Source organism: Peromyscus eremicus, chromosome 5 (assembly GCF_949786415.1).
Source record: "Peromyscus eremicus chromosome 5, PerEre_H2_v1, whole genome shotgun sequence".
Classification (NCBI taxonomy): Eukaryota; Metazoa; Chordata; class Mammalia; order Rodentia; family Cricetidae; genus Peromyscus; species Peromyscus eremicus.
In genome coordinates this window covers 137006630-137019416 of record NC_081420.1, presented here as the reverse complement: position 1 = coordinate 137019416, position 12787 = coordinate 137006630, and the positions used below count along the sequence as shown (strand labels likewise).

General features: G+C 38.8%; 1 protein-coding gene across 7 annotated transcripts in view; it reads left to right on the top strand.

Moving 5' to 3' along the window:
- Cnot1 (CCR4-NOT transcription complex subunit 1) overlaps positions 1 to 12787 on the top strand; it is an 85161-nt gene that overhangs the window by 33144 nt on the left and 39230 nt on the right. For all 7 annotated transcript variants that reach the window (XM_059264626.1, XM_059264624.1, XM_059264625.1 and 4 more), the window contains exons 9-16: positions 137 to 263; positions 407 to 517; positions 4933 to 5103; positions 5487 to 5614; positions 7143 to 7383; positions 8951 to 9070; positions 9799 to 9921; positions 10228 to 10379. In XM_059264626.1, the coding sequence (XP_059120609.1) occupies positions 137 to 263; positions 407 to 517; positions 4933 to 5103; positions 5487 to 5614; positions 7143 to 7383; positions 8951 to 9070; positions 9799 to 9921; positions 10228 to 10379 (1173 nt within the window). The remainder of the gene's footprint in view (positions 1 to 136; positions 264 to 406; positions 518 to 4932; positions 5104 to 5486; positions 5615 to 7142; positions 7384 to 8950; positions 9071 to 9798; positions 9922 to 10227; positions 10380 to 12787) is intronic.

Sequence of the window (12787 nt, the reverse complement as noted above, 5' to 3'; positions counted from 1 at the left end):
AGTTGCATAAAATAACATTAAACATTAATTTTACGATGTTAAGGATGTCACACCACAGCTCATTTATTAGTAGCCCTAAAGTCTTGGTGTATGAGGTGGAAGTAAGCATGTTTTTAAAGTTATATTTTTGTTTCAGTATTGAAGAATGTCGCAATATAATCATGCAGTTTGGTGTTCGGGAGGTCACAGCTGCCCAGGTTGCCAGGGTTTTGGGAATGATGGCTCGAACTCATTCAGGATTAACAGACGGTATTCCATTACAGGTTTGTTGACTTCAACTGTTACTCAAAAGACTTAAAATTCTGTCCTCTCCTGCTTATTAAATTGAAGTATAATTGATTGATCTAAAGATGAGATGAAAACATCCATTAGTTGGATTTGCTTAATTGTAGTTTTACTTTTACAGAGCATCTCTGCTCCTGGCAGTGGGATCTGGAGTGATGGAAAAGATAAAAGTGAAGGCGCACAGGCACACACCTGGAATGTAGAGGTTTTGATTGATGTTCTTAAAGAACTGGTGAGTACATGTGGCCAGGGCTTTGGGTTCATTATGTTCCCCGAGGATTTTTGTTGTTTGTTTTGTAAGTTCTGTGGCCAGCTGAATAAGAGCCTTGGATGTCTTCTTCCTGCCAGTTTTCCTCTTAGTTTTGAAACAATATCACACTTAATCTGGTGTCATTGATTCAGCTAGGTTGTCTGACCAGTGACCGCCACAGGTCCATCTGTTGTGCTGTCCCCATGTCACCTTCCCAGCTTTTGTTTTGGATGTGCTAGGTATTGGACTCAGTGTTCTGGAGACTGGCACAAGTAAGCCATCTCTGCAGTTCCTATTTTACAGGCCGGAGCTAAATGGTGATTTGGATTTGGTTTTTTTTCAAGACAAGGTTTCTCTGTGTAACAGCTCTGGCTGTCCTGGAACTTGATTTGTAGACTATGCTGGCCTCAAACTCAGAGATCCCCATCTGCCTCTACCTCCCACATGCTGGGATTTAAGGCGTGCACACCACTACCTGGCAAAATGGTGAATTGTTAAGTGTAGTCTTTGGTCAGGTTCTGGGATGGGCTAACTGGTTGCAAAGTAATAACTAAAGAATTATTGAGAAGGTGATCCTGAATGGTGTGTGTGTGTGTGTGTGTGTGTGTGTGTGTGTGTGTGTGTGTGTGTGTAGCAAAAGTACATCTTTATTACACATTGGTCTTTATTTTCTGATTATTCAGAAACTAATTGGCCCTCCATATAAAGAAAATACCTTGATGAAATATGAAAATGCTTAAATAAAACAAATGACAAATTGCATAGTAAGAGGGATTGATGAAGTTTATGCAGCAGGAGAATAGTAAATTCATATGTAATTTCTTGATAAAATATCAAAGAACAAAATACAAGAATTATAGGGCTGGAGAGAAGGCTCAGCGGTTTCGAGTACTGACTGCTGTTCCAGAGGATCCAGGTTCAATTCCCAGCACCCACATGGCAGCTCACAACTGTCTGACTCCAGTTCCAGGGTAATTGACGTCCTCACACAGACATACATGCAGGCAAAAGACCAGTGCACATAAAATAAAAGTAATTAAAAATTACTTAACACAGGTTGGAGTGGTGATGCATGCCTGTGAGACTACCTTAAAAAAACAACAGATAGTAATATTTTTTAGAGTTACTTACATGAGATTGGAAACATGGATCAGTGGTAGAGTGCTTGCCCAGCATGCTGAAAGCTATGTTCAGTCTTAGCACAACAGAAAAGACAAACCAAAATCCTCTGTCTTGGAGCTGGAGCTAGGTAGCACAGTGTGGCCTTGAATTTGATTGAACTCACATCCTCTACCTCCAGAATGCTATGACCACCAACCCTGGCAAGATCTGAATAGACGTTTTGGTGGGTGATTGGAATAGAATCTAGGACCTCGGTACATGTTAGACATTCTGCCTGAGCTATTATACCCAGCTCATGACTCTTCGCAAACAGCGAGGTATTTATCCCAGTTCTCATTTTTAGTTTTCATGTTTACAACTTACTACCAACTACCTAGTTGCACAGAACCCCTGCGTTCTCTCATAACTTCACTATTAACAGAATTAGTGGGCTTTACTCTGTTTTCTAATAGCTTCAAGGATCAAAGCCAATGCCTTGGTTTTTGTGTGTTGATAGGCACGTGTATGTCTGTTTGGTAGTCAGGGTTGATGTTTGTTGACTTCCTAAATCACTCTCCACCTTTGTGTGTGTGTCACTTGGCACAAAAAATTCAGAGGACAGTCGTATTTGTTGCTTTCCATCTTGACTGAGACAGGGTCTCACATTTGTCTTGTTTTGCTGCTGCCTATTCCAGTCTGGTTAGCTCAGTCTTGTAGGGATTCTTCTACCTGTGCTTCTCATTTTGCTGGAGGAGCACTGGGATAACAGGAACACTCACATTGTAACATCATTGGTTCTGGGGCTTCAAACTCCATCAATAACACATCAAGTGCCTTATCTCCTGAGCCATTTTCCTAGTCTTTCACCATATTTTTTTGAGATGGTCTCCAGTCTGCCTGGATCTCATCAACTTGGCTAGGTTACCTGGTCAATGATCTCTAGGGACTGTTTTCTCAGCACTGAGATTACAGATATGTGATGGTTTGTGTTTGTTTGAGACAGGGTTCACCTGCCTCTGCCTCCAAAGTGCTGGGATTAAGTCATGTCCAGCTTTGTTACTTTTTCAAACATGGATTCTAGGCATAACTCATGAATTTTCACTGGCAACTGAGATATCTCCTTAGTCCAGTCAGTGGTTCTCAACCTTCCTAATCCTTCAACAGTTTAATACAGCTCCTCATGTTGTGGTGACCCCCAGCCATAAAATTATTTTCAGCGCTACTTCATAACTGTAATTTTGCTACCGTGTGTACTATAATGTTGTCATCTGTGTTTTCTGATGGTCTTTGGTGACACCTGTAAAAGGGCCACTTGTCCTCACCCCTCCCGAGGGTTCGTGACCCACAGGTTGAGAACCACTGCTCTAGTTACTTGTGGGATTGTGTGTATCTTTTGTTACTTGTTTCTTGCTCCCCCCCCCTTTTCTGAGATAGTGTCTGATATGGCCTAGGTATTTTGTTGTTGCTTCTTTTTATTTTTTAAAACTGGTTGTTCCCATAATGGCCTTTGTTACATTTCTTAGTAATACAGCGTGTTACTTATTTAACAAGGATTATCATTCTGAGAAGTGTTTTATTAGGTAATTTTTTTCACTATGCCATCAGAATAGTGTGTTCTAACGCAAATCTAGGAGGAATAGCCTACTACTGAATACTTGTCCTTTTACTCCACCTAAACTGTGTAGTATATTACTGTACTGAGTACGGTAGATAGTTGTAATACAATGGTATGCATTTGTTTACCTAAACATAGTAAGATTGCACTATGAAAAACAAGTGTGTCTTTGGGTATGTTAGTGTAAGAGATCCCTACCTAGCACTGCAAAGAAGAAAAGGCAAAAAATAATGGAGCTCAAGGGACTGAACTTTAATTGCAAAGGCCCAGGTTGTAAGTGTGTATTATTTATTAGACTTTGGTTTTGTTGTTGGGGGTTTTGTTGTTGTTTTCCTTTTTTTATTAAAAGACAGAATTTCTCTTTGAAAGATCAGACTGGCCTAGAACTCACATAATGGCTTGTTTCTGCCTCCAGAGTAGTGTGATTATACAGATGCGTGCCACCACACCTGGCTTGTTAAGACTTCTTAAAGGGAATGTACGTAGGTTGTTTTATTTTCAAAGGGAGCCTGAGAGATGGCTTAGAGGTTCAGAGCACTTGCTGCTCCTTCAGAGGACCTGCATTGGGTTCCTAGCACTCATGTGATGGCTCACAAATGTCTGTAACTTCAATTCAAGAGTATCTGATAACCTCTTCTGACATTGATGGGAATTGGGCCTATACATGGTACATAAATACAGTACATACACATACATGCAAGCAAAATACACAGAAAGTAAAAATCTTATGAAAAAATCCTTTTTATTTTAAAAGATCTTTAATAGGACTGGTGATAAAATGCAGTGATAGAATACATGCGTAGCATAAAGGAGGCCCTGGATTCACTTTCCAGCTCTACAAATAATTACATTTCAGTGCATTATAGCTTTGACTTTATTAAGGGGTATTTTTTTGAGACAGGATCTCACTGTGTAGCACAGGCTGAGTAGGAACTCAGGATCTTCCTGAGTCGGCCTCCTGAGGGCTGAAATTGTAAAGATGTGTTGCCATACCCAGCTAATTTTTAATATCTTGTTTATTTTCATTCATGTAGGCTTGTAGTAACACTGAATTTAAAATACATACATAATAAGGGGATGGGCATGAGATGGGGGAGCAGAAGGGGAAAGGGGGGACGGGTTGGTATGTAAATGGAAAGATTTTTTTAAAATAAAATATTTAAAAAAATACATAATGCAGTTGTATATGCTTCAGGAGGCTATTATTGAGAAATTGGCAGCCTTACCAGAAGTAGGTTTGTGGTGTTTTACTTGTTTTTCATTTTATTTTAGTTTAGAAACAGGTAACGCATCATTAGTTCTATCCTGTTACTGAAAACCTATGTTTTTTTTTTATGTCCGTGCATCCAAACCTTATAAGGACCAGGTGGTGGTGGTGGTACACGTCTTTAGACTCAACACATCTGGCTGATCTCTCTGACTGAGTTCAAGGCCAGCCTGGTCTACACAGTGAGTTCTAGGCTGGCCAGTGTTGACAGTTTTATAAAGTAAGGCCCAGTCTGGGGAGAGGGAGGAATGAAAAAAACTTTATATGAAACTTGTTGAAGCTGCTAAAAATCTTTGATATTGGTGGATATGTTAAATGGAATACTTTGAATTTGAGATTTAGTTTGACTTGGCCAAAGCATCAGTATTTGCCCATATTTGTTCCTTTAACTTTGAAATGTTTTCATCTTTTTAGAACCCGAGTTTGAATTTCAAGGAAGTAACTTATGAACTGGACCATCCTGGATTTCAAATTCGTGACAGCAAAGGACTTCACAATGTGGTTTATGGTATTCAGAGGGGCCTGGGCATGGACGTGTTTCCAGTGGATTTCATATATCGGCCTTGGAAACATGCAGAAGGCCAGGTGAGAGTTACGCTTAGGTATAGAACGAAGAAATAGTAATCACTTCTTTCATTAGGCCAGTTTATCCATTGATTACAATGTTATCCTTAACTTAGTTTGCACAGCTTGGGAAATTGTGGTTTGCTGTCAATTATATTTTATTTTCACAGTTTTAGAACTTGAAGCAGCAAAGCTCTTCCAATTTGATATGTTTATCTCTAACACCATCTTATTGTCACTTTCCATCTTCTGAATTGTCTGGTTTCCGAAGGGTTAATAGTTTTGTTTTGTTTTTTAAAGGGTAGTTATCTAACACCCTCAAGGTTAGCCCCATGAAAGTGGTTCATCTTTTTGCAGCATTCCTAGTCGTTTATGGCAGTAAGGACTTTGTCTTCTCGTTGCAGCTCTCCTTCATCCAGCATTCCCTGATAAACCCAGAGGTCTTCTGCTTTGCTGACTATCCGTGTCATACTGTTGCCACTGACATTTTGAAAGCACCACCAGAGGATGACAATCGAGAAATTGCCACATGGTAAACACTCCTGCACCCTAGAAATACAAAGCTCATATTGAGCAAGTAACACTGTTAATATATTTAAAGGAAACTTTATTTATTATGTATATAGAGGTGCCCAGAGGAGGGCACCAGATTTTACTGTAGATGGTTGTGAGTTGCCATGTGGGTACTGGGAAGTGAACTCAGGACCTCTGGAAAATCAGCCAGTACTCTTAAACCTCTCTGAGCCATCTCTCCAGCCCAGAAAAAATTTTTTTTTTAAAGATTTATTTATTCATTATGTATACAGTGTTCTGCCTGCATATATCCTGCAGGCCAGAAGAAGGCATCAGATCTCATTATAGATGGTTGTGAGCCACCATGTGGATGCTGGGAATTGAACTCAGGACCTCTGGAAGAACAGCCAGTGCTCTTAACCTCTGAGCCATCTCTCCAGTCCCAGAAATTTTTTTTTTAATGAGGTTGACTTAATAAAGGTTTTTATAAACGATGTTGATGAAAAAAAAAATCTTTTTTAGTTTTTTGTCCCTAGTTAAATCTTTGTTTTTGTGAGGTCTGATATTTAGGTATATTCTACGTTTAAATCTAATTGGCTCAAAAAGTGTATCTCTCTCTCTCTCTCTCTCTCTCTCTCTCTCTCTCTCTCTCTCTCTCTCTCTCTGTCTCTCTGTCTCTCTCTGTCTCTCTCTCTCTCTCTGTCTCTCTCTCTTTCTTTTAAAATAGCATTTCTGGGACAGACTGCAGCATAAACCAAACACTTCAGTTGTATAAGTTCTCTCAACTCCTTTTTTTTTTTTTTTTTTTTACCATTGATACATCATTTCATGTTACGGCTTTATCCTTTTTCTCAAGGACTAAGTGTAGAGTTAGATTTTTAGATGTAATTACAGCCCAACAGGTTCTGACTAATTAGTGTTATACGCTCCACACGACTAATTAGTGTTATACGCTCCACACTTGGCAGCACATCAGAAGACAGCTTTGTAAACTTTGCATGTCATAGTAAGTGCTAAGGCTGTATATTTTGGTAGAAATTTTATCATGTAAATTATCTTATTAATATGTATATTTTGGATTTTTCACTATTATTTGGTTCTCATCCCAGTCTTAAAAATCTTGGTAATGAGAATCTATGATTATGCAAACCAGTTATTGATTCTTAATTTTAATTTCCTTTTAAATCTATAGACATACTAGCAGGTGTCCTTCCCTCCAACACAAAGTATTCATGAAATGAAGGGCTTTCCACATTCTGGCAAGTGCTTTCCTGCCTTGCTGTAACCCCAGCAGCATGTGTGTAGATTTTAGAATTCATAGCAGCCACTTAGGAATAATCTCTAATTCCAGGATATGGTAGGAATGTGATTTATGTAGTTTTATTCTGGCCGATATCGCTTAATTGGGAGTGAATTTGAAGGCTAGCGATATAGCTCAATGGTAAAGTGCTTATAAGGATATGGTTTCAGTGCCCAGTGACTGAAGGAAAGCAGCATTTTTTTATATTTTCAATGATCGAGCATCTTTCTTCATTTATTCTTGTTAGGAAAAGCTTGGATTTGATTGAATCTCTGCTGAGGCTTGCAGAGGTTGGGCAGTATGAACAAGTGAAACAGCTCTTCAGCTTCCCTATCAAACACTGTCCAGACATGTTGGTATTGGCCTTACTTCAAATCAACACCTCCTGGCACACCTTACGCCATGAACTCATCTCTACTTTGATGCCAATTTTCCTTGGAAACCATCCTAACTCTGCCATTATTTTGCACTATGCATGGCATGGTCAGGTAAGACAACTAATTTGCTTATCAGTTCTCTATTGCATTTATTGACATCCTTTAAAACCTCAGTGTTTCGAGGCTGGAGTGGTGGTTCAGCAGTTAAAGAGTTCTTGCTCCTCTCACAGAGGACCTGGGTTCAGTCTCAGCATCCCACATGGCTGCTCACAACCATCCATGACTCCAGTTCTAGGGGAGCCAAAAGTCCTCCTCTGACCTCTGGTGTTACCAGGAATGCACATGATGCACAAGATGTGCCTGCAGGCATACCATTTATACATTAATAAATAAATGTAAACACCACATAAGACACATTTAAAAAAAAATCCTCATGTTGCAGTAGACAAATTTATTGTCATCGGTTTTTATCTTTTAGGATCCTGTTGTCAATTCCATAAAAGTGCCAGAGAGCAAGGATGTTAGATATTAAAATTCTGCATCCTTAAAACTTGCTACTTGCTGTGACACATTTTGACATTGATGAAGAGCTTACATATTTACTATGAAAGCAAGAGATCCTGATGTTGTTTTCAAAAATAAATTAGGAAAGTTGCACATGAGTCTTTATTTTGTTTTGGAGTCAAGAGTCACATGTATCCCAGACTGGACTGGAAATCACTATGTAGTCAAATGATAACTTTGAATTTAGGATCCCCAGGTTCTGTGGTGCTGGGGATTTAACCCAGGGCTTTGAGTGTGCTAAGGAAGCACTCTTGCAGATTAGCTCTTTCCTCACCCCAAAGATAGCTTTAAATGGTTTTTTTTTTTTTTCTTTTCTGAAGTAGAACTTTTTTTTTATTATTATTAGTTTTTTGAGACATAGTCTCTTGTTTTTGGGGGTGTGTGTGTGTGTGTGTGTGTGTGTGTGTGTGTGTGTGTACATGCATTCAGAGGTTTAGGCTGTCCTACCCTGCTTTGTTTTTTTGTTTTTCTCTTCCTTCAACCTAGAGCTATGCTGGCAGCCAGCAAGCCCAGCAAACTTCCTGTTTCTACTTTCACATTGCACGGTTATAGTCATGCAAATGCTGGGATCTGAATGTACTCATGCTTGCAAAGCAAGCATTTACACCTCTTTCTCTATGCCTTCACCTCTGATTATAATTTATAGACTCTACTTGACAAGTAAATCTCTCCTTATACCCTTACACCCTGCCCACCCTGGCTTGGAACTCTTGAGTGCTAGGATTCCAAGAGTCTGCCTTAATGTTTTGTTTTTAGTTTTTTGATACAGGGTCTCTTGATGCATCAAATACAAACACTAAGCTCAGTTATCACAAACTCTTGACTTAACATACTTCATGCTGAGATTATAGGCACACACCAGTGCAGTTAGCTTATTATGTCTTATATTTCATGTTTGAAAATGAGTAAGCAGACTTACATGCTCATAGAAAAACATAATTTAGATTTGGGAAGATGTAAAAAATGTTACCATAATTACATAGTGCTTGAGCCTGAGCTTAGTCTCTGGAGTGATACTTCTTTTTCATAAGTAGAACATGGACAGTTAGCTAAGCAATACTTAGCAGATGGCTGGCAGGGTTGTCACTTAACCTTCCCCTTCTCTTTTTCTTAGGGACAGTCTCCATCAATTCGCCAACTTATAATGCATGCAATGGCAGAATGGTACATGAGAGGGGAACAGTATGATCAGGCCAAATTGTCTCGAATACTTGACGTGGCCCAGGACTTGAAGGTGACTTCAGAGGAATACAGCAGCAGTGGTTTACTAATGATTAATACATTCTTATGTAATATACATGTGTTAGGGATATTTTACATATAACTAGCTCATTTTAATTAAGATTTAGAATTTTGCTTTGTACATTGAAAGGTCACAGAATAGTTTTAGATAGTTAAACACATTTACTTTTGGTTGGTCTGACTCAGATAAAGGCTGGTGGTTTGATTGATTTTTCTTTTTCTTTTTTTTTTTTTTAAAGTGGCATTCAGAATGGAATATCAGGGACTTAGACATGGTAGGCAAACTACCACAGCTGTGTAACCAGCCTTGTACGACTATTTTAAAAGCAAGTGATGACTGAACTTCAGTCATGAATAATCTATGAGATAGAATTTTGTAGAAAGTAGGTTAATTTCAACTCTAGCAAATTTGTTATAATCTTCTGCTAGTTGATTAAATATCATTTATCACTATGTTAATATAAGTTATAATAATTGGGAAAGGGTCATTATACTCTCTTACTGTGCTTTTGATATTGTTATTTAAAAAAGAGACAAGTAGTTAAATTATGAAGGTGGTCATGACTTTACCTTTAAAACGGGGCCTTAATTCTAAATAGAGTACTTAAAAAAGAAACTGATGAAGGAAATAGATGTAATAGACTTGTCTATTAAAAACAGGAAGTAGAAAATAGTACAAAGAAATGGTTATTACTTGACTTTGTAAATGTTCTGCCTTAGGCCTTGTCAATGCTGCTAAATGGCACTCCATTTGCCTTTGTTATTGACCTTGCTGCACTTGCTTCACGGCGTGAATACCTCAAACTTGACAAGTGGCTAACAGATAAAATAAGAGAACATGGGGTAAGCAGTAAGCAGGACTTGCTCATTCTTAAAAATTTGGTTGCTAAAATGTCTAAAGACACATTTAAAAAAAAAAAAAAAAAAAAAACAAGGAAAGATGTTGGACCTGGCATATGCTAGACCATTGCTTTACCTCTGAGCCACATCCCTATCCCAAAAAGCCCCTTTGTAAGATGACATATAAAATCTTATTTGTCGTTTGTTGTAGATGGTAGTTACATTATTTAGTTCTTCAGTTTGAAAGCATTTAAGATAAATGTAAAGTACACTGAAGCATTTTCTTTCTTTCTTTTTTTTTTTTTAAAGGAGCCTTTTATACAAGCTTGCATGACTTTTTTAAAGAGAAGGTGCCCTTCTATTTTGGGTGGACTTGCCCCAGAGAAAGATCAGCCCAAAAGTGCTCAACTTCCTGCTGAAACTCTAGCAACAATGTTGGCTTGTCTACAGGCTTGTGCAGGGTAAGAAGAATATACTTGGAAATGACTGTATTGGGCCAGGCTTGGGGTGGTGTATGCCCATAACTCAGGAGGTAGATGGTGGATCATTATGAGTTTGAGACCAGCTTAGTCTTCATGATTGAGTTCCTGACCTGCCAGGGCTTTGTGGAAAGACCCTGTATAAGCCAGTGCAACCAATCAAAAAACTGTGTCTAATGACGTTGAGTTGGAGAAAGTGAGGTTTGAAGGAATGACACCGGGTGCCGAGGGCAGGTGGGTCTCTGCGTTCCTGGCCAGCCAGGGAGAATAGTGAGACCTAGTCTGGAAAGAAGTGGGGTGGGGAGGAAGGAATAAAGGAAGAGGAAGTTGTTGGTTTTTAGTACCAAGTTACTACAACATTAACAGTGTTTCTTAGCACCCCTGATGAATGAAAATATCATTTTTTGGCTTGTCTTCTCGTAGTGTATGTTTTTATTTATGATTTTTTGGTTTTTTGTTTTGTTTTGTTTCGAGACAGGGTTTCACTGTGTAGTTTTAGTGCCTGTCCTAGATCTCGCTCTGTAGACCAGGCTGGCCTCGAACTCACAGAGATCCGCTTGGCTCTACTTCCTGAGTGCTGCGATTAAAGGCGTGTGCCGCCACCACCCGGCTATTTTACGGTTTCTTAATTCTGTCTTGAAATACATATGTGACTTATTGCTATGTCATACTGTCTTAATTAAACCATCCTTTTAGTAAATGTTGAAATTGAGAGTAGTAGTAATTAAGAACCTTCCAGTTTTCTTTTTGAAGTTCCTTGACTTTCTGTGTGCCTTTCAAGGTCACTTGGTACATTTCTGCAGATTGCAAAGCAGCTGTGGGGTCACAATTCATGTGTTTCATCTTCAGCTCATAATTAGGTCTTGCAGGCCTGTTTTAGAACAAATGGTTGACATTAGACCAGCAGTAATGTTTGAGATAAGATTTTTTTTTGTTTTGTTTTTTGTTTTTTGTTTTTCGAGACAGGGTTTCTTTGTGTAGCTTTTGCGCCTTTCCTGGAACTCACTTGGTAGTCCAGGCTGGCCTCGAACTCACAGAGATCCGCCTGGAGTGCTGGGATTAAAGGTGGTGCGCCACCACCGCCCGGCCGAGATAAGATTTTGTACAAAGGAGGTGAATCAATAAATTGCCATCCTAGTAAAATGAAGACTTCCAGTCCATGAACTGGGATGTCTTTGTATTTTAGTTTTTTGACTGTTTTGTTCTGTGGTATTTTCAGTATACAAAACTTGTCTGTCTTTGCTGATTAAAACAATTTTACTAAAAATTTATCTTGTGCGCACACATCTCGTTTGTGTGAGTACACTTGTGTGCAAAGGGGTGGAGGTCAGAGGACTACTTTATGGAGTCAGTTCTTTCCTTCTACCATGTATCAAACTCGGACATCAGCTTGACTTTGCAGCAAGTGCCATATCACTGGCCCCCTTGTTACATTTATTGCTGGGTATTTTGTAAAAGATAACATCTATAAATGTAGGCATCTTTCTGATTTCCTTTTCTTTTTCTTTCTTTCTTTTCTGTGACAAGGTTTTTCTATATAGCCCTGACTGTCCTGGAACTCACTATACAGACCAGGCTGGCCTTGAACTCGCAGAGATCCGCCTGCCTCTGCCTCCTACCACCACCAACTGGCTGACGTTCTGGTTTTCTAATCCGGGTGTTTTTTTATTTCTTATTCTTGTCTTACATGATGGGAATGAAGCATTGTTTTGTTCCTGATTTTGGACAAAGTATAAAGTGCTTTGCCATGTTGATACCTATGGGTTTTCATAGGCTTCCTTTTTCAAGTTGAATTCCCTCTGCCTTTTTGATTTTTTGTCTTTTTTTTTTTTTTTTTTTGGTCATTTTCGATATGTCTCACTGTGTTGCACAGGCTGGCCTAGAACTCATTATATTCACAGGGCTGGCCTTTAACCATTAAAGCGACCTTCTTGACTCAGCCTCCTGAGTCTGGGGATTACAATGGTTAGCCCAGCTTCTAGTTCTAGCTTGAGTGGGTGGTTATTATGAAAGGGTTTTGTCAAAGTCCTTTGTGCTATTTGTAAAATTATCGTTTGAGTTTTGTTTTTTATTCTCTTGGTATGTGATCTTGTATGCTAGTAAGATTTTGGAGGTTAGACTTTATCTTATTAAATCTCACATGGTAATTGTGTATATATATGTTTAATATGCTACTGAGTTATATTCACTAGTATTTAATTGAGGGTTTTATGTTGATTTCTTTTTTGTGGTTTCTGCTGTATTTGTGTAGTACTCTTGACTTCATAGAATTAATCAGTGCTTTCTTAAGTTTTCGGAGTATTGGTGTTTATTACTGTAAACAAGATCTTACTCTGTCAGCTGGGTTAGTCCTGAATTCCCAGATTTAAGCAGTATTTCTGTTAGAGCCT